At 40.2% G+C, this 22,076-nt stretch overlaps 1 protein-coding gene across 1 annotated transcript in view; it reads left to right on the top strand.

Annotated features, from left to right (window-relative positions):
* The window catches only part of angpt1 (angiopoietin 1), a 102,508-nt gene that overhangs the window by 38,811 nt on the left and 41,621 nt on the right, over window positions 1-22,076 (top strand). The window contains exons 2-5 of the mRNA XM_033975802.2: window positions 2,396-2,551; window positions 3,551-3,672; window positions 6,374-6,606; window positions 20,994-21,121. Coding sequence (XP_033831693.1) covers window positions 2,396-2,551; window positions 3,551-3,672; window positions 6,374-6,606; window positions 20,994-21,121 — 639 coding nt within the window. The remainder of the gene's footprint in view (window positions 1-2,395; window positions 2,552-3,550; window positions 3,673-6,373; window positions 6,607-20,993; window positions 21,122-22,076) is intronic.

Genomic DNA, 22,076 nt, shown 5'->3' with positions numbered 1-22,076 from the left:
GAGTTTATATCAGAGTTCAAGAAGGAATTGTCTAAGTTTTGATCCGTAATGAATGATTGAACGATCAACAATGAATGATTTGACCAAATGAATCCATGCAGTAAACTGTTAAACCAGTATAAATGAGTATGCATATCAAATTATTTCATATTAGATGTATTTGTTTAATTTATATTGTCAATATAGTGAAGTAAAGGAACGGTTGCTCAGGACAGAACACATGGGAGACTTGAGGCTGATTTGGTTTGGCTGCTACATTCCTCAAACATGGCAGTCACAGCTCACTGATGAGCCAAAGTAAAACATGTTTAAGAGTGAAAGTGCTCCAGAAAGTCCTTTACCCCCCATTCCCCCTTCATACCCTTATAACTTAATCATCTCACTGTGTGTCCAAAACCACCGGCCTCCCATGGGACAAATCAACATTTAAAACCAAATCAGGCTGAGTTTATTTACCAAAATATGAAATTAACAAAGTATGTTTTTGAACAGCTGAAAATCCGAGTTGACAAAATTGTGCATAACATTGTAATCTATCATAGACACAATAGAGGGTAGTAGTCATAATGCGTTGATTACACACATGGTCCATATTGAAGTGAGAAAGCCCATCAGTGTTGTCATTTGTTAGGTCAAAGGTTTAAAGATAAGAACGTCCCGGGCCCTAAGTTTAAGACAAAATCAGTTCACGTCTGTGTCCCTCATCTCAAACTAACCACCTACATCTGTACAAACCAGCACAGAGAAGACTTATTATGTACTACAATAGGAAACAGGTTTGTGGATCCAGTAAGATAAATCCAATCAAAACGTTTCTGAGGCAATGCTAATTTAGACAATACTGTATCAACATTAAATCAAAAGTTGCAGTTGGCCCAGGGAAAACTGCAAAGATTGAAACATTTAAAATGAATCTTGGACTGCCTTTGCAAAGCTGTTTATTTGATCTTATAAAAGAGTGTCCTTTTTATGGGAATCGGAGGGGATTAACTGCTCATGTTTTGGTTTTTACTGGGTCCCATCACAACATTCTTTGGACATAAAGTAGACCTTCAATGAAGATACGTGCAGGTAAAAAGTCTGTTGTTAATCTGATGGTTTGAATAGGGCCTTGTCTGTTGATCAGGTGCAACATTTTTGGATTTTCCTTTTGGATATTTCATCACCATGGAGACTGTCTCACGCCCCCTGTCTGGGAGAATAACATCCTCATATTCTGAGGCTGAAAGGCGTCAGGATGATGAAACATTTGCACTGTTGCTATTGGAATTCAAGACGCTTTTGAATTGTGAAAGGTTTGCCTATAACAGGAAGGTGAAACCCATTAACGGGAAGCTCACTCAGCCATCACGATGCAGGAATCAAATATGGGAACTTTCTGCTGTGGAGCACGAGCGTTAACTGCGACTAACTTTACTTTGCTCATTTTTTTTATTTTTATTTTGCTTCTTTGTTGAGTCAAGACATACTGTTCTCAATAAGCTCTTCATCTGACTCCATTTTTTAGACTTGTGACTTGGACTTGAGTCAGACTTGAATCACAATTTTGAGGCTTGAGACTTGATTTGGGACTTGACTTGGACTTGAAAGCCAATGACTCGGGACTTGACTCAGACTTTAATGCTTCTCAAAAAAACAAAAAAACAAGTAAAAAAAGAAAAACACTACTGAAGATATGACATTAACTAAAATACTGTGATATATCGACACATGTCTGGGGCTGTCACAATAAATTGGGTTAGCAGCTGCTTTGCTAAAATGCTTTGTTTCGTTGCAGCAGCTGTTATATAAACCATGATTCTTCGCTCCATTTCAGCACAGACTATGCCCCAAAATAACTCTTATTAACTACTTTTAAATTAAATCTGAATTCTTAGGATTATGACACTAATGATTTGCAGTAAGACAGTCAAGACATGAGGTTTGGATACTGTTACATCCTGATTTGTTACCATGACTTTTTTTTTATAAAGCTATATTGTTGAAGCTCAAAGCAGAGGACTTGGACTCGACTTGGACTCAACTTGGACTCGGCTTGGACTCGGCTTGGACTCGGCTTGGACACGACTTAGACTCGACTTAGACTCGGCTTGGACTCGGCTTGGACTCGGCTTGGACTCGACTTGGACTCGAATTGGACTCGACTTGGACTCACCTTGGACTTGCCTGTCTTTGACTTGGGACTTGACTCGGACTTGAGCCAAAGACTTGAAACTCACTTGGAACTTGCAAAACAATGACTTGGTCTCACCTCTGTCTTGTATTGAGTAACACATTTTAGCTTTACATGGGCAAACCAATATAATCTGTCACCCTGCTACGTGTATGTTTATTCGAGGAAGGCTTTCATTCAAATCTTTCCATCTACAATTAATATTTTCTGTTTTTGTTCCAGATTGAAAACTACATCAAGGAGAGCATGAAGACAGAGATGGTTCAGCTGCAGCAGAGCGCCGTACACAACCACACTGCGGCCATGTTACAAATGGGCACTAACCTCTTGTCCCAAACGGCCGAACAAACGCGCAAACTCACCGATGTGGAGACCCAGGTACAGGCCTAGCAAACAGGAATGATCGGAAATACTGAGTGCATAAAGGGAGTCGTTAGCTGCCTTTGTGAGAGGTGAACCCAGGGTAACTGTCCATTAACACCGCTCTTTCTACTTTTACTGCCACCATAAACCCCGACTGGTTTGGTCAAATATAATAAAGACGGTAGTAAACATTCGTCTTTAAGGCAGGCTGGGGTTTTTGTCAGCTAATGAAACAAACGACTACTGCTAAAATTCTTCAGTAGAAAGAGCAAATAGGTTCAAGTTACTTGTTTTGGGTGCTGCTGCTGAGTGTTAAGTCAGAACTCATGAGTCAGTGGAGGATATCATTCTGTTTTGGTGAAACATTTGATAAAATTACCAAAATATGAAATAGTATCAGCTGTAGACGATACAGAGCAAGCTTTCTGTGGAGCTTGTAGTTGACTGTCTTGCCAACTTGGTTCTTATGTGTCATTCCATTCTTATTGTTCATTAATAAAAACACATCATTATGACACAAGTATGCACTGTAGAGGTCCAAACGTATTAGAAAGAAATTGGTTTAGCTCAGTTTAATTGCAAATTCCTGTCCATGAATCAGATTTGTTAAGTACAATCTTAAATCAAACTAAGTTATATAACAAATTGGCAAAATGGTCACATATTTCTATAATGCTTTTTGACCTTCTGAAAGCACCTCCCCCACTGAAAGGCTTTATATCAAGAAACCACTCACCCATTCAGACAGCAGAGTACCTGTGGATTTACTCAACAAATGATTTTTATGTTGACAGCAGGATTCAAACTGCCAAGCTTCTGATCAGTGGACAAACACTCTACCAACTGACCTATTGTCACCCCCAACTTTGACTTTTATTTGCACTCTGCACAGTAATGGTTGAAATCCTGCTTTTTGTCATATTTAAAACTTTTGATATACAAGGAGTGGAAAAAAAAAAATCATAACTGAGGGATGCATCAACTCATAACCTTTTCCCTTCCTGCATTCCCTAGGTCCTGAATCAGACATCGAGGCTTGAAATCCAACTTCTGGAAAACTCTCTGTCCACCAACAAACTGGAGAAGCAGCTGATGCTCCAGACCAATGAGATCAGCAAGCTCCATGACAAAAACAGGTAAACACAACACAAACACACCTTAAAACCCCTCTCAGTCACTGTAAGACGATACTGCGTGAAATACAGTATTGATTTTCAGCTTTTTTATGGGATCTGAATCTTTTGGCTTTGTTTATTTCAAAGAGCCATTCAAAAGACATTGTTTTTAGTATATTTATTTATATGTGACAACTAATTTTATCTGCAAACGAATCACAGAGCGAGATTACCAAGGCTAAGATTTGATTACATTCTTCAAAGTGAAAGTCAGACTGTGTTCACCCTTAAAAATTATGCACAATCATAATTATAATCACAATAAAAACAGATTATTATTATGATCCTGAATATATTTCTCTGCAAAAAGCTCTCACTGATGCTGCCAACTCTCCTTCTGTGCTAATCTTCATGTAAGTTCAATGTAAAGCAATGTAAAAATGTCCAAAAAAAACTTGAAATAAAAAGAGTAGCCTGTTTTCAAAAACTAGATCCTTTTCGAACCGTTAAAGAGAGCCGATTCGGTCATGAACGTCACATCTCTAAACTATAGCCCAATGAAACTACTGCAGACATTGTGGTGTAAACAAAATCAAAAACTTTGCTACCAAGAACCGCAGAGCCCACCATTTGACACCATATCCTTTCCAGAAGCTTGGATTATCTCTGTCAGTCAATCTAGATGCATGAGGTTGGACTTTCCATGTTGCAAAATGAATCAAAAAAGAGCAGATATTGGTTACATTTTTGAGTTTCCACGTCTTATTCGATGCAGTGATTGGTCTGTTGGGAGTGCCGCAGATGAGGTAGTGTTTTAAATGGGTTTGGTCTGTGGCCTGTATCCATAGAGAACCATTACAGCTAGTTGAAAGCAAAGTCGGAAAGTCTAACAAACTGGTGATGGCCGTGGATTATAGTTCTCTCCATTTTATCAAGTTTGATTTGTGGTATCCCAAAAGTATTAGTTCATTCTCGACAGAAAGAGAATTTAGGACGGCTATGTGGGGGATATTATACAAAATCAATTTAAGTTTTTGAGCTTTCAACATGTTATAATGTTGTTTCTTCATCAAAAACATGCCTGAAGTTTTATATGTGATCCATGCATGTTTACGTATTTTAACGATCTCTCCCGGGCCCTATTCGAACCCTGTTTACGGGTAGCTGTACGTCATTATCAACGTCACCCATGCTCCCACACGATAAATCTCCATAAATACACAAAAAAGCAAATTGACAAAGCAAGTATGCGATTGTTCTTATAGTAATGTCAGATTTATGTGCTCATTTACAGGTATTTTAGCCAACATAATCTCTCAGTTTAAGCCAACAATTTCTAGAAGTCAACTCCAGTAGGGAAAATATATAGTCAAATTGTTGTTCTAGCCGTGGGACATGATTATGAAAAGATAGGTAACTTGAACGCAGCTCCCACAAACCCTTAGACACGTCACTAGTATTCACATGCATACATTTTTCTGGCACTTGCACTGCTTTTCAAGTGTCAAATTAAATCAGACTGGACGAACCTCACACAGCCAACCCTCTCCCATCCCAAAATGATACTTAGTGATGAGTACAAACTATCTTCCATTAACTTTTCAGAGCTTTTAACCAGCTTTATAGTTGCTTCCCTTCACTATTTACATTCCAGGGTGTATTTGGAGTGATTTGTGCATCTTTAATCGCTTATTTTCAAGCCGCCATTTGCAGATCAATCCCCGTTTCCTATGGCGTCATTTGACTATCTTTAAGTTGAAGCGCGTATACAGAAATCGTAAGGCGCAATATCTAAAAGTGAGTGGTGAAAAAGTGAAATCGAAGCGCGGGAAACAAACTACTACTACTACTGCTACTACAAGTCATGTCAACGTTAGTAGCTTAGCCTAAATCTCACCGTACAAACGCGCAAAAGTGGATAGGTACTCGCGATAAAGAATAAACTTACGCTTGGGTTGTCCCTGACAGTCACATTTTCACTGCTCACTTTTTGATACTGCGTCCTACGATTTGTGTATACTCGTTTCAACTTAAAGATAGCCAAATACCGCTCTAGTTTTCACCACTTTCTCTGTACTTAGTTCGCTGTCCAAGTTTATTTTTTTTTAATCAGTGACACGTGTAGGATTTGGCACAGTCACATGCAGATGAATATTGCGATATAAAATGTACAACTTATAACATATTGGTCCACCAGTGTCAAATATTATAGAAATACAGCTGATAAGTTTAAAGTAAAAAGTACATATGCTATGAAAAGGTTAGAAATACAGTTTCTCGTATAAATGCATCTCCTTCCACCAGTCACAAAGGACAGGCACATAAACTGAACACCTGTTAGACGTGCTGTTTTTGGTATGTGATATTTTTTGTATTGTAAAGACTGTGTTGGTATGTCCCATGTTACACAATAGGAAATTCCAGTCAAGTCAAACAAATGGAACATACTTTGTCATTCTGATCGGAGTTGTTGGCCCAATCCATCACAGCATGCACGCTCCGAGGAATGTTAATGAAAACTGTACACTGGCTGCGAAAATATGGAAATCCAAGTTATTTAATCTGTAAATCACTGATATCAAAACTTCATTAAATACTTAGACGTCGTCCGACAAACAAACTCGTGCCAAAAGATTTGCAAAGACTCAAGTCATAATTCAGGGATTTCCCATCTTCCATCGCAAACTTTCCTTGACCTTTTCGTGCTATTCCTGATTTGCAGTCTGTTGGAGCAGAAGATGCAGGAGATGGAGGAGAGACACAGGGAGGAATTGGACACACTGAAGCAGGAGAAGGGAAGTCTGCAGACCCTGGTGGGGAGGCAGAGCGGGGTCATCCGGGAGCTAGAGACGCAGCTGAACAAAGCCACCGGGAACAGCAGCGCCCTCCAGAGGCAACAGCAGGAGATGATGGACACGGTGCACAACCTCATCAATCTCTGCTCCAAGGACGGGGGTAGGTCTATGACTATTATGTCGTGAGCAAGTTCAAGTATCCTAGCTCTGGAGATGGTTTCGGTTTGATTACTATTTGGAAGGTGACCATGTAAATTTATTGAACATTGGATATCTATTGTGTATTGTTGCAAAGGAGAGATGCCTGATATCTCATCTCAAAAAGATCCTCGACTCATTTCAAGAACTGAGGCATAAATACAGCCAACGTTGCCCAGTAACGGAAGGTTTAGGGGTAAATAAGCCATTTCTACCATGGCTACTAATTGGATTACGGTTTCCGAGTCATGGGGTTTTGACTTTCAACCACAAAACATGCAAGGTAGGTTAAGCCCACAACAAAAACCTGACAATTTTCTGGTTCAGATCTGGTTAGTCTCCAGCATAGACTGTATAAAGAAGTGAATTAAGTGAATGTGAGGTCACCCATAGCGTTCGGCTCCAGTCAAATGAAGCTTATCGAGGCTAGAGCGGTTACAGAAGCAGATTTGGAGCCGAGATCCATATTTGGAATTCCGACTGCGAGTATCATAGCAACCAAAGAGCCAATCTTAAGACCAGAATGACGGGGCTCAGTAGTAGCAGTAGTTACGAAGAGAGAGGTGACGATTTTTCAGTAGAAAGTGAATTGGAGCTGATGAAGCCAGAAACGTGCCCGTGGTCACTTCTTATTTGAAATGCGATGGCTAGCAGGTTAGCTATGTCCATTTATATAAACAGTCGATGGTCTCCAGTTGCAAAGGACCTCAAACTATGCAAATACTACTTATCTGCCTGGTTTTGAATATTTCGTTTTTGCAGTTTTGTCACAAGTTGCAACCACAATTAGAGTAACACTAACGCACTCATTCCACCAAACTCATGACCAGATATAAGAAACAACGCTAGCCTGTTGTTGTTGTCAAGGGCAACAGACTTTTTTTCTGCCAAGACATAGCTGTGAAAGGACTGTGAAAATCCAGATTTAGCAGAGATAGGATCTTTCATCAGGCGATAATTTGGTTAGAGATTCTGATAATGCATTTGGGTCTTGTATCTTAAAATAAGTCTTCTTTCTAACCATATTTGGGCACATACAAACAAAGAATGTCCATCAACTTGGCTGATTCATCTGAACTAAGGATAGGTCAGCATATGTGAATAAACCCACGCACTTGAATTATACTTAGTGTGGTTGATGTCATAAACAAGCAGAGAATTGTAGATTGCCGTACTACAAAAACAGACAAAGGAAAAAAATGGAAAATACCTACATCTATTCATCTAATGCATCTGTCCCAATAGATGATATGTTTTCAGCAGCTCAGCTTATTTGTCAAAGCCTTGTCCAAAAGATTGATTCACACCTCTATACTAACTGTTGAGAATTTTATTGCCAATAAAACTAAACTTCCAGACAGTATTCCTCACGCCACTGGGATACAGCTGTTTATCAAACCTTGAAAATGATGATGACACTGTAAACCTGCCCCATACTGAGAGAGGAAAAGGCCAACGTGAGCTCACCGACAAAACAAAATGTGTTTCCAATTGTGTCCTATTGAACTCGTGCTGAAGATGTACTACCCGATGTTACTACTGCTGTCTCAGGTGATTGAACAACAAACCATAGGACACTTATTGTTAAACTTTTCATATCAAATTCCATTTCATCAAATATTTTGTTTTCCAACTACCACCAGGACTAGACCGTGACTGAATTTGCCTCAAACTAGAGCTAAATTTGATTAGCTGCTATTGTGAGTTCACAAACTTACAAGAATTCATCTGGCCAGGCTCCTGCTGTTGTATTTTTCTGGGCCAGCAATGGTTTAGACCAGTCTCATGGCAGCAATGTTGTTTGAGCGTTCTGAGCGCCCAAACAAACCAAAGCGAACATGGATGTACAGAGTGACAGTTGAAAAAAAATCTGTTTCTAAATATTTTTCTTTTATTGTTTCAGAGCATTTAGAACTACTCTTCCAACATTAATATGAGCAAATACAGCACCGAGGAATGAACCCTCATTGTACAGTGATACTTTGAGTCACATGGGTCACTGTCGACATTTTAATACCAGAGATGCCCCGAGCGTAAATGCCATTAAAGGAATAATAAGTGTTTTTCAAAGACAGGGGGCAGTATGTGATCTCCACAGACCTGACTAGTCCCGATTTCTTCCTGTGGGGCGATCTTAAAGAAAAGGTGTTTGTGAATAAACCTCAGACAATAAATGACTTAAAACGTAATACCGAGCATCAAATAAGAGCCATAAGGCCAGAAATGCTTTCAAATGTTCTGCAAAGTGTGTTGGATCGGGCTATTCAGGGCCAAACCGAAAATGGTGGACACTTAAAAAACATTATTATTAAACATTAGGTCATTTTTACTTCCCCTAATTTAAGTAGTGAGAAGTTCAAGTGTAAGTGAACAATTAGAACCGTATATATCGCCAAAAATTTCAGAAGGGTCAGTTTATCTACTGCCAAAATTGGGTGAGCAACTTAAGAATTATAGGAGCCATTGAAGTGCCAGTGACTTGTACTTTGGTCTGTTTTATCTCAATTAGAACTATTACAACTCAATTCAGAGTCCTACACAAATAAATCTGGTTCATGTTAGCCAGGTTGCAATGATACTATTATATAACTGATTTCATTTGGTTCCTTCTATATCTAGTCCAAGTATTCTCGTAGGTTTGTTCCTATAAATCAGCATGGTGCCTTCCTCATGTTGCCAGTCACTATAACTGCACAGACACAATAGTACATGGGAATACTGAGAACTAACTGGTTGGTTCTCATTCTCAGAGACCCTCCCTTCTGTTTATATGGGACCTGGGATTTCCCTTTCAGCCTGTAGCAGTTTGACCCGGCGGCCATGTTGGATCGTAGCTCTGGTGGAATGGCCTGAACTCATTAGCTCGTTCACAGTTGTTAAAACACAGCGTCCACTTCGCCCTAAATCCTGCCCCGTCTCCGGAGATTTCACTCGAACGTTCAGTGTCCTGGGATCAATTTACAGCTGCTTCATTTGCATTTGTGGATTTCCTGCCGAAGTGTTTCAAAACCTTTTCCCATCACTGGCTCTAAAATTATGCGGTGAAGTGAAATTGGAAAACTAAATCAATATGTGTGTGGTTATTTGTGATACGAGCACCAAGAGGATTCACTGGTTTTGTAACGGCCACTGTTTTAAAACATGGACTGATGGACAGGGCCTGTACGAGCGAGGCTTTTAAAGGGACATTTCGCATCTTTTCTTTTGCGCCACCTGCTCGTTACCATGGAGATGTTATTGCTTTGCCTGAAACGTCCCACAGTATGGCATTTAACATAATTTATATAGAATCAGTGAATCCAAATGCATTTTTTTTTTAATTACATGTTTTTTTTGTGCTAGAAAAATACATTGAAAAGCACGCCTCTCCACAGATCAGACCCATCCACCAGAAAAGTCTTTAATTTTTTTTTTCTTTTTTTTTTTCCCATCGGCAAAGTTGTTGTTTCAGTTTAATGTTCAGATTTTAGTTTTGTCCGGTAACCTAAAAGTACAGCTTATCTTATTAATCAAAACAAAAAAAATATAAATATACATATGTTGGATAACTTGTGGTGTTGTCAGTGTCTCTACTTTATTAGAGAAGTTACATTTGTCCCATTTTGTTGGAGGAACCATAAAGTAGCGTGCAGACGACACATTTGACAGAGTTTTTACGCCTGTGTATTTCCCGGTGCAAACGTGGGTGTTAATGATTTGAGACGTTAATAGTCGTAGCTGCCTGCGCTCTGTGGTCGGTCCTTTCCGTTTCGAGGGCAGAAGTGTTGAAGGAAGCAGCAGGAGTCGGGTTAAAGTATCCACTTCTCCTCCGCTGCTCTCCCCCTCTCCCGTGTCAGCTTCTCCTCTTTCTCTCCTCACCCTCTCTGTCTCTCTCTCTCACTATTCCTCTGTTGCATTTCCTCCATCTTGCTCCCACTCTCCCCAATCAACTTCGCCTCTTTCTCCACTCACCCTCTTTCTCTCTCTCTCTTTTCTTCTGGCTCAGTTCCTCCTTCTTGCTCCCCCTCTCCTCGTCAGCTTCTCCTCTTTCTACGCTCACCCTCTTTCTCTCTCTATTCCTCTGTCTCACTTCCTCTAGCTCTCTTCCCTTCTCCCCAGTAAGCTTCTCCTCTTTCTCTCTCTCTCTCTTTCTCTATTCCTCTCTGTCTCACTCCTTCCACTGCTCTCCCCTTCCTCCCGGTCAGCTTCTCCTATTTTCTCCGCTCACACTCTTTCTCTCTCTCTCTTCCTCTGTCTCACTTCCTCCATCTCGCTCCTCCTCTCCCCAGTCAGCTTCTCCTCTCTCTTTCTCTCTCTCACTCTCTCTCACTCTCTATTCCTCTGTCTCATTTCCTCCGCTGCTCCCCCCGTCTCCCCGGTCAGCTTCTCCTCTTTCTCCACTTACCCTCTCTCTCTCTCTCTCACACACACACTTCCTCTGATCTCTCACCCTTTTCTCTCTTACCCTTTCCCCCCTTCTCGCTTTCCTTTCTTTTCATTCTCAGCCTTTCTCTAGTCACTTTCTCCACTCCCTATTTCTCTTTCTATCCCTCTATCCTCTCTCCTCCATTTTCTCTTATTCTCTTCCCTCTTCTCCACCCTCTGTTGTTTATTTTTACTCCCCCTCTTTCTGGTCACTTTCTTCTTTCCCTGTTTCTGTGCCCCTACTCTCTCTTTCTCTCTCTATTCCTCTCTCTCTTCTTTTAATCTCTCTCTCTTTCTCTCTTGCCCTCCCCCTTTCTCTGCTCCATCTCCTCGATCATTCCTTTCCTCCTACTCTCCTTCCTCTCTCTGCTCACTTTCCCCACCCCTTCCCTCTCTTTCTCTCTTTATTCATCTATCCTATCTTCTCTATCTCCCTACTTCCCCCTTTTCTCTTTCATTCTCCCTCTCTTTCTGCTCACTTTCTTCTCTCGCTCTTTCTCCTCCAGCCCTCATCCCTCTTAGTTTTTCTCTCTCCTTTCCCACTCTTTCTCCCTCTCTCTTTTTTCCTTTCTACTCTGCTCTGTCTACCATCCCTCTCTTTCTCTGTCAATCCTCTCTCACCACTAACTTCTCTCACATTCTCTCTGTACCCCTCTCTCTCTAACCTTTCTTCTCTCTTCCTCTTTCTCCCCTCTTCTCTCTCTCTTGTCCTCTCTCCCTCCCTCTATCTACTTTTCTATCTCTCTCTCCCTTTCTCTGTCTTCTTTTCTCTTACTCTTTTCATCCTCACCCTTTATCTGCTCACTTTTTCCAGCTCCTCTTACTCTTTCTATCCCTCTCTCCTCTCTTTTCTCTTACTCTCTCTTCTCTCTCTATTTATCTATCCTCTCATTTACCTTCACTTTCTCCCCTTTCTGCTCCCTTTCTCCTCTCTTCTCTCCCCCTGCCATCCTTCACGCTCTTAGTTTTTCTTTCTTTCTCCCTCCTGTCTCCTCTCCCTCTGACTATCTATCTATTTTTCTGTATATTATTCTCCCCTCTTCTCTCTCTCCCTTCCTCTCTCCATCGATCTTCCCCTCTCTCCTTCTCCAGCCCCCTCTCTCCCTCCTTCTCCTCTCTTTCCAGCTGAAATCAGTCAAACTTTGATGGTCCCTTAGAGACCCGTGTCTGATGGAGGTGTAGGAGCCGACAGCATCTCCTCAAACGTCCCTTTTGCTCCTAAACTTTTCACCAGGCCGCTCCAAACAGTGAGCCGGGAGCTGAGCGTTATTCCGGTGCTTCGGAAAGGCTTCTGTTTGTTTGTGCAGATCAGCGATTCCAGGCCAAAAGCGGGTTTAGCGTTTCACGGCGTCCAGTGGCGTCTGCTGCTCCGAGACTGTTTTGAAAAGTGAGACGTTGCATTTCCTCTCAATGAACTCAAATCATCCTTGAGTTTGCTCTGGTCCAAAAGACTTAAGTGATCATTTAGAGCACACGTGTCAAACTCAAGGCCCGTGGGCAAAATGTCGCCCGCCACATCATTTTATGTGGCCCGCGACAAAGTAAATTAAAAGGTATGTCTGTCTTAAAATATCAGTTTATGAGGGGATACATATTTACACAGCATTTTTTTCATATTTATGTAAATCCATATGCAATTTAATCAATATAGAAACGGTTTGGTTTATTTTGCATTTCATTTGGTTACATTTAGTTACATTTATCTTACAATCACATCTGGCCCTTTGAGAGCCATTTTTGTTGATGTGGCCCTCTGTGAAAATGAGTTTAACACCCCTAATTTAGAGGTTTAGCGCAATGTATGCCAATGTCTATGAAAGCTAATGCTAATTAAATCATTCTATTGGAAACTAAATCAATTATTACCTTATATATTTCAACATTATTTGGTTTGGCAGTAATCATAAAAAAGTTATATTGTGACATTCTTATTCCCAGTACAACTTTTAGCTAAGTCAGTGAGTAAATGACAAAACACACAGGAGCCTTGTCTCACAGCTGACGTCATCAGTATTCCCTAAGGTGTAATCCCAGGCTGTGTCCGAATGTCCACTCTAGCCCCTACCCCCTCGTTCACTACCCTGCCCTGCACTCTTTAGCGGACTATAGTGCACTCATTCTCTGAGCGATTCGGACACGCAGCTCGCTACAGTCGGGTCACATGACTTTGGCTCTGGGTGACAAAAAATGTTGAAGCTGAAGCTAAGGTAAGCGGCTAACTGTAGCAACGTAGCACCATAATGGTTTATTTAAAAGTGTTTTAATCATAATCAAGAGTGCGATAAAGCAGCACTTCTCTCTGCTTTCAGGTGTTGTTGTTAATTTGTGTCCAGTTAAAGACATGGCGCTGTCCACTGCTCTCCAAGGTGCATTATGGGAAATTTTGAGTGCAATACTATTATGGGGTCACACCACTAAAAATTATTTGTCTGTTATTCATTTTTATATCTTGATTAATGAGAAAAATAGTAAAATAAAAACACCAGGATCATGTAGAGCAGGTTATTCCGAACATTTTAAGAGCAAAATGACGAGTCTGACAGCAGCAGTTACAGCAGCAGTAGTGCCCATGTTCACTCCCTATTTAGAAAGTAGCGACTAGCAGGTTAGCTATGTCCATTTATATACACAGTCTATGGGTTTGATGCTAACTGTAGACACTACTCTGTCTGAAGCTCTGTTCGGCTTTAATTTGAGCTTTGTTTTAACACAATCTGACCATAAAGAGCTGACTTATCTGGAACTAAAACAAGTGAGCTGATACATATTACAGTCACAAGCAAGCTAGCATTAGCCAACAGTTTTTCAGTTAGTTACTCACATTATTTTTTGTTGAAAATCAAACAGGATCATGAGCGCTTGTTTTGACTCCTGAAAATGTGTTGTTTAAATCTATTTTGCTTTTTTTTTGTTTGAGTTTTCAGACAATCTTAAAACTTTTTAGACAGTATTTGCTAATGTGTGAATGGTAACTGCTGAACACTGCACTATAGACATATCTGTAGAACACCCCCAGCGTGATATCACTGCAAAGTAACAATAAAACGTTTCTACAATCGAAATACGTACTGTAGTGTAATGGAAGTAATGGAAGTTTCCCCGGTCCTGCAGTGCTAAGTGGGGCCCTCACAGGGGTCCTTTGAAGTGGGGATGTCTCAGTTGTGTTGTTTAGGCTGTGGTCATTACACAAAGCTCATTAGGAGGTAACGAGCCACACACTGTCATTAGACTAATAGAGCTCAGGTTTGGAACTAAGTCTGCAAATGTGATGGAGTTTTACACAGAAACATTATCCTCAAACTCACCAGCATCCATCACGGTTTTTCTAACTCACTTACATTTTGTCAGTTTAACTATGAGCTTTCGTAATGGACATGTGCACAGAAAACACAAAGAGAAAATTGAGGTTGAAGATGTAATTCTTGTAATTCACTAGTAACTGGTGTTGATGGTGTAAAACAGAAAGCAGAAATGTTGACTTTGTTCGCGCTACCACTTAACTTTCATGTAATTTGCGGTAAATTCAGATTATGTCATAGACGGTGTATATAAATAGACATAGCTAACCTGCTAGCCGCTGCGTTCCGAATGGGAGGTGATAATGGGTTCGCTTCTGGCTCCATCGACTTTGGCTCCAGTTCACTTTTTACTGAAAAACTGTCACCTCTCTCTCTGTAACTGCTGCTGTCAGGCTCATCATTTTGGTCTTAAAATGTTATTATTAACCCGCTCTACAAGATCCTGGTATTTTTTATTTTGCTATTTTATCAATAAATCAATATATGAACATTACTAACAGACAAATCAGGCGTCTTCTTTCCCCAAGGTCGCTCCCACTAGCGTTAGCAACAGGTTTGATTGACAGCGTTACTAAGAGTCTGCTCCCTAATAAACCAGCGGCATGGACGGAAGGGGTGTTACCTTCAACAGGCTCGCTCCGGATTGGTTCGTTGGTTGCTATGATAATCACGGTCGGAATTCCAAATATGAAACTTAGCTCCATATTCTTTGCTATATGAGCTTCATTTAACTGGAGTCGAACGCTATGGATGACATCACACTCCCTTAGTCCACTTCTTTATACAGTCTATGGATTATACAGACGAAAACATCCAAGGAAGGGCATCAGGAGTAATTTACAGAATTATAAGTGGACATACAAAGAGTCACATCACTACTACACTTTTACTTTAACTTTTTGGCAGTGTTTGTGTCTATGGAGATGTTGAACCCTTTGCTTGGGATATATCACTATTGGTATTTAACTTGTATCTCCATGGACACGAGCAGGTGATGTAACCATGCTAAGTTACAAGTCAGATTTGTGGAGAGGTGAGCCTGCACAACGTAAGAATACATACATGTATTTCAAGGTATTTTGCAGCAATAAAAACAAGTGTATTTAACTGCAAGATATATACGATTAATGGCTTAACTGTGGAATATTCAAGCAAGTGGAAGGACTTGACCACAAAACTTACATACTGTACCTTTAAAACAAAAAACATGGTTGCAAAATAAAGAACTTTAGAACATATGTTTGTAAATTGTAATAAGAAACAGAGGACTGGCATAGCCTCCTGTGTGCTGCCTGGCTGTCTTCTTTCACTTGCATCAAGAGAAAACAATATTTGATCTGTTTCGACAAGTTTGTTTCAAATCATGTGAGTTTTGGCTTCATCAGATTTGAACATTCTGAATGTTTGTGTTCATATTTGAGGCATCGTGATGGGAATTCATGAGTGTTGACTTTACCTCACTCTATCCTCCACTTGTCTTTTTATGCTTTTGGCTTTTTTCTGACACATCCTCACAGCAAAGTCTTTACCCTGTACTGTTTTATATATTCATCTGGCACGCGGGGTTTTATAATAGATGCCCTCCCTGATGCAACACAAACGCACATATGACTCTTAGATGGATTTACATATACTGTGGTAACGCTTGTCTCTTTGCAGATGTTATTTCTTTGCCTGGCATATTCCAAAGTATGGCATTACACTTACTTTACCTCTTACCTTTATTTAACCTCCGAGATGACTTTGTTTGTCCAAGAACATCCATCTTGCTGTTAGCGGCTCATCTCTCCACATCAGTCTGGTTGCCTGGTAACGACATCTTGCTTGTCTCTATTGTAATCCATACGTTTAATGCAACTCTGTGGAACATTTCTGGCAAAGCTATCACATTTTCATGGAGACAAGGAGGTGATATACAGCAGAAAAGTTATACAGTCCACGTTTAATTTTATATTGCAGCTTTAAGCCAGATGCCGCAGTGTCGTGTCCTTTGGCAAGACACTTCAGCCACATTGCCTGATATGAGTGTGGTGTGTGTGCGTGTGTGCGTGTGTGTGTGTGAGTGCTGGTGGTAGTTGGACGGGACGATGGCACAGATTGGCAGCCTCACTTACATCATTAATCACTATTATTATCATTATTAATATTAAACTGCTTTTTAATAGAAGCTTTTATAAACATTGCATCCTTTACATTTTCACAGAGACATTATGACTACAGCTCAATTCCTCCAGAGTTTATTCCGTCCAGTATTGTGCTGCTTTCCAAAGATACGGAGTTGAAAGTTAGTCATATCATGAGTGTTGACAGATGGCTTCAGCCCTAAATATATTGTGTACAGGCCCCCGCTGTGAGAATCCTTTGGTATTATTCCATAGTATTGTGCATACTTCATATTACACTAATACACTAGGGTAAAATATGGTTTCATTCCCTTTAAGTCCGAGTGGTATTACGAGACTAATTGCGCACACATGGGAGCACTGATGTCCACAACACTCCATTACAGTCCATTCATCACTCAGATTTGTTCGTAATATCTGGGCTCGTTTGGCGAAGAGCTGCAGATTTATGCAAGCGGCAATAGACCTGCTGATCTTTTCACATGAACCCCCCACAGCCCGCGAGTCCCCACTGACCCACTAAATATGTTTCTGTAAATAAATATTGGGATATAAATAATATTTGCAGAGCTGGGTAGCACGCTGTTCGAGAGGGCCGCTCCTCTTCCACAGCGAGGGATCTGATTGGGAAATAATTGTACACAGAATGAACGCGTAGGCCGCCTCCTGCTAGTGTCAACTTACAGCTCCCCTTGAGTCAAATTTAAACTGCACGGTCAATGTGTAATAGGAGGAAATAAAAATATTGAACAATGCATGCTAATCCGTAGGGCGATGTAGAACGGACAAACATGGAATAAACATTTTTCTGTTTTTTATTACAGGCTATAATGACAATGGTTTCTTGTTTTAACGTGAATATATTAAAGACATATCGAATGTTCAGTCACTTAAAGCAGTGTACGTATAAATGGACATAGCTAACCCGCTAGCCACTGCGTTTCACTTCACCATTTACCGTTTAACCATCATGTAATTTGCTGTAAATTCTGATTATGCCATAGACTGTATATATAAATGGACATCGCTAAGGGGCTAGCCACTGCGTTCCGTATAAGAGATGAGTATCTGCGCACTCCTGGCTCTATCGACTCTGGCTCCAGTTCACTTTCTATTGAAAAACTATCGCCCCTCTCTCTGTAACCGCTGCTATCAGACTCGTCATTTTGGTCTTAAAATGTTCGTATTAACCCGCTCTGCATGATCCTGATGTTTTTATTTTGCTATTTGTTTGTAAATCAAGATATGAACATTAATAAGTGACCAATGATCTACCCTCTTTCCCCGAGGTTGTTCCCGGTTAGCAACAGATTTGATTGACAACGGAAATCCAAATATGTAACTCGGCTCCACATTTATTAAGTTAAAATGACAAAAATGTTCATTGCAGATAATAACAGTTTCTTGTTTTAAGGTGAATATCGGGTCTATTTACTTAAAGCAGGTTCGAGTGTGATCTGTATAAACTGTAGCAATGTGCAGGGAAAGCCAAGCGTTTATAATTTAGTTGATGTTTAATGACGGGATAGGCTGCATGGGCCTCCTTCTCCATTGACTTCTAAAGGCACAACGACATGCCACAACAGCCCCGAGCCTATAAAAGTGAACGTGCGCCTTTGGTTACGCACAGACACTTCGGGCGCATTGGCACGTTTTAAAATCTCATCACAGTAGGTCTATGTCTACAAGTTGATGGAGTACGAGTGCCATGGAGTCTGTCCTGTCATGAGACATAAACAAAATGATCAGCATTTGGCTCGAGCTTCTCCTGCTCATTGCTACAGATTATACAGGCGGCACGCTCGGACCTGCTTTAAGTGAGTCGCCCCTCGTCATGTCATAGCTTTAGATATGAATTTAATATATTCACGTTAAAACAAGAAACTGATGTTGTTAAAATGAGGAACTGAAGTTGTTAACACCTGTAATCATTACATTTTAACGAGACAATGTTCTGGTTTTAGCTTAATACTTTCTTGTAATCGCAAAAAAAAGACTGTAAAGATGTTTAATATGCATTTATTATTTCTACCTTTCTGTAAATCTTCCATTTTGACAGTCTTAACTCAACATCTAGAGCAGAGGTGTCAGACACATTTTCACCGAGGGCCACATCAGCAAAATGGCTATCCTCAAACGGCCAAATGCAAAATAGATGTAACTACGTTTTTAACTTTTTAATTAACTGTTTCTGTATTTATTATTTAAGTTTCAAATATTGCACATTATATTTGCATAGATGTAAAAATATGGCTGTGTAACGACATATCTCTTGATAAAATGACATGTTAAGACCATCATACCTTTTAATTTATCCTGTCGAGGGCCACATAAAATGATGTGGAGGGCCACATTTGGCCCCCGGGCCTTGAGTTTGACACATGTGATCTAGAGAAACGCCCATTGCCCACAGGCTGCGGTGTTGTATGGGTCAAACGTAGAGGACAAACATCTCTACATGTAAGTTTATTTGAGGAAAACACATTTATAAATGCACGAACTCTGGATGTTTTGGATACAAGGTAAGAGCAAGACAAATGTGAGTGCTTAAATTGTCCCACTGTTCCTCTAATTATAAGCTGTTGGGTTTTATACCAAGACTGGACAATCAGAGGAGGATCTTTGAGAAGTGTCCCATAGGTGCTGCACTGTCACCCACTGTTTGACATGGGTTGTCTGTGTAGCATTGAGTGATAGGTTAAATTCCAAGGGCAAGTTTATTTGTATAGCACAATTTGTACACAAAGTAATTCAAAGTGCTTTACAGAATAAGAAAGACATTAAAATCATAATACAACAAATCAAAACATAAATAATCATCATAGCATTTACTTCAAGAGGAGCCAGTGCAGAGACCTGAGCACAGGACGCATGTTCCTGGTTCGAGTCAGGACCTGAGCAGCAGTGTTCTGGATGTACTGCAGCTGTTTTAACGCACGTTTAGAGAGGCCAGTGAGCAGGCCAACACAAATGCACGGATAAGTCTGGTTCTGACAGTATACCTTTGATGTTTGCAATATTTTTTAGTTGGTAAAAAGCTGCAGATGTTATTGATTTGATGTGGCTGTTAAATTTCAAGTCTGCGTCCATTATTACAATAGATCACAGCGTTTCCACTACCTACAACGTTTCCACTACCAACTTTCCTACTACCTAAAATGCACTTTCACCTGTTTGGGGAAGCAATACAAACTCCAAATGTAAGTAATTTTCTACTTACTGTACGCAGAAAGTTATAATACATTGTCTTATCGTGTTCATCTCCACCTCTAGCTTGAACAGCTGGGTTCTTTTCAGACTCAAAACTTAAACTCAGAGTCTCCCCTCCCTGTCTGGATCCCCCTGACCCCCCGAACGCCTCCCGCTGTCAAGAGAACTGGGGGAAAATGACCTCCCGACAGCTTTAGTCTTTGTTGTCTTAGACTTTGGAGCGCGAGGGCCCTCTCCGTCAACCTGTCCCGGCAGGAGCTGCTTGTCATGGACACATTATACTTTGTCAAAATGGTCAGCGAATACACCCAAATAATCCACCGGCTTCCGCTAGCCCCTCTGAAGTCCAGCGTGTTCGACAATGAAAGCAAATGGTGTGAAGAGAGATAAAACCCACATGGAGGAAGCTACGTGCAGGGTCAAATACAGAAAAAGGAAAAATCTGTAGGAATTTCAGTCAATAAAACAAGAGAAAAATATAAGTCACTTGTTCAAACAGGACCCCCACACTCAGACCTGGCAGTGTTTTGTCCTCAGCTCTGCTCCGTTTCAAAATAGTGCGTCATAATTATCCGCAGATGCTTTGACGAAATCTGTTTCTCTTCATTTGATGTGGCTGCTCTGATCGGCCTCTGCCCCGGCATCTGATCTGAATCGTCTCAACTCCAGACCCAAGTACCGGTCATTTTCTGCAGAAACAACAGTGTAAACAAGACTTAATAGTTTGAATGCAGTGTAATTAACTTGTTTTGAGTATTCAATAATTAATTACTGATCCCACTTAAAATAAAACCCAGTGTTTTAAATAAAGAGGGAAAAACATACACATCGCACTTCATATATGCTACTGTGAAGTGACTAGTCAAAAATAGAAATAATGCAAGTATTTTTAACTTAAACTTTGATAAGATTAACAACAAAACAATCTCATTATATTTTACTGCTTTGGTAAAGAATGGTTTTGGGTTTGGACGTGGGTTGGCTCTGGTTTAAATTAGATGCTATTGCTCCCAGAGGAAATTAGCAATTAGATGATTAGCAATTAGCCATTGTCCTGTTTAGACCGGGTTTGGGCCATAGACTGTATATATAAACGGACATAGCTAACCTGCTAACCAATGCGTTTCAAATACGAAGTGATCATGGGTGTGATTCCAGCTCCGTCGTCTCTGGCTCCAGTTCACTTTCTATTGAAAAAAAAATGTGTAAACTGTTGCTTCTCTCTCTGTAACTGCTGCTGTGAATGACCCTAGATACATTTATTGTCATGTACTGTTATAATCTCATGTGTCTTTGTCCTTTTTTTCTTTCAGTTGTTCCAAACAGCACAAAGACAGTAGAAGAGGAGAAGAAGTTTCGGGATTGTGCAGATCTGTATCAGAACGGAATCCGAAAAAATGGGATCTACACCATCCAGCCCACACCTCAGGAAACCAAGAAGGTGAGAGTCTTACGCCCAACTGCACTGTGACCCTTCAGCTACTGCCTCTTAGTGCTATAAGTCTGTTTTTCATTTTCCATTTAACAACAGGAACAGAGGACAAACAAGGCACATAAATATAATAATGATAGTAAAAGAGTTGGTATATAAGTAATAATAATATATTTAAAAAAAAAAGATAATACAACATAAAAACAATGAGGAAGAACGGGAGAGAGAAAAATCTATATAATACAATATAAATGTCTGCGTAATCCCTCATTCGTCCAGGTAAAAGGATGAAATAAAATCTGTCAGCTGGACAAATCGTTCTAGGAGTGAAGACGTTTTGCTGCTCGTCCAATAAGCTTCTTCACTTCTGGTCAGACTACTAGTGGACACTGCCTCATATCTATCTGAAGGGAGGGGCTAACCACACTGAAACTGTAAACAGCCATAGTCTTCAGTTTCAGCCTGAACGACCCTGTTCAACCTGTAATGGGCGCCTATTGTTCTCTTTGTTCCTGTTTTCTTTTGGGTCCCAAAACAAATCTGACCAGAACTGAAGAAGCAGCTTGGATGAGCAGCAAAACGTCTTCACTCCTACAACAATTTGTCCAGTTGATTTGTCCAGTTGTCCAGCCCAGATTTAATTTCATCTTTTGCTACAATACAATATGAAATAATAATACAAAATAATTAATCAGTATCATTTATAGTTATGTTGTTATTAGCAAGGAAATTGTAAAACATTGTCCATATTTACTAAAACTGTTTTGTTTGTTTTTGTTTTTTGTAAAATACCTTTCAACCACTGAGAAGCAGTACAAGCAGTACAGGGACAATCTGATTTCTATGATGTAGTTTTACATCTGACTTACTTTTACTCATGAACATTTATACCTTAATCAAAACTGTATTGTAACATTTACCCATGATTCTTTGTTATGATTTACAAACATAAATCCTGCAGCAT

The sequence above is a fragment of the Periophthalmus magnuspinnatus genome, chromosome 11 (genome assembly GCF_009829125.3).
Source record: "Periophthalmus magnuspinnatus isolate fPerMag1 chromosome 11, fPerMag1.2.pri, whole genome shotgun sequence".
NCBI classification, from domain to species: Eukaryota; Metazoa; Chordata; class Actinopteri; order Gobiiformes; family Gobiidae; genus Periophthalmus; species Periophthalmus magnuspinnatus.
Note: the sequence above shows the minus strand (reverse complement) of the source record. Positions and strands in the feature narration are given on the sequence as shown.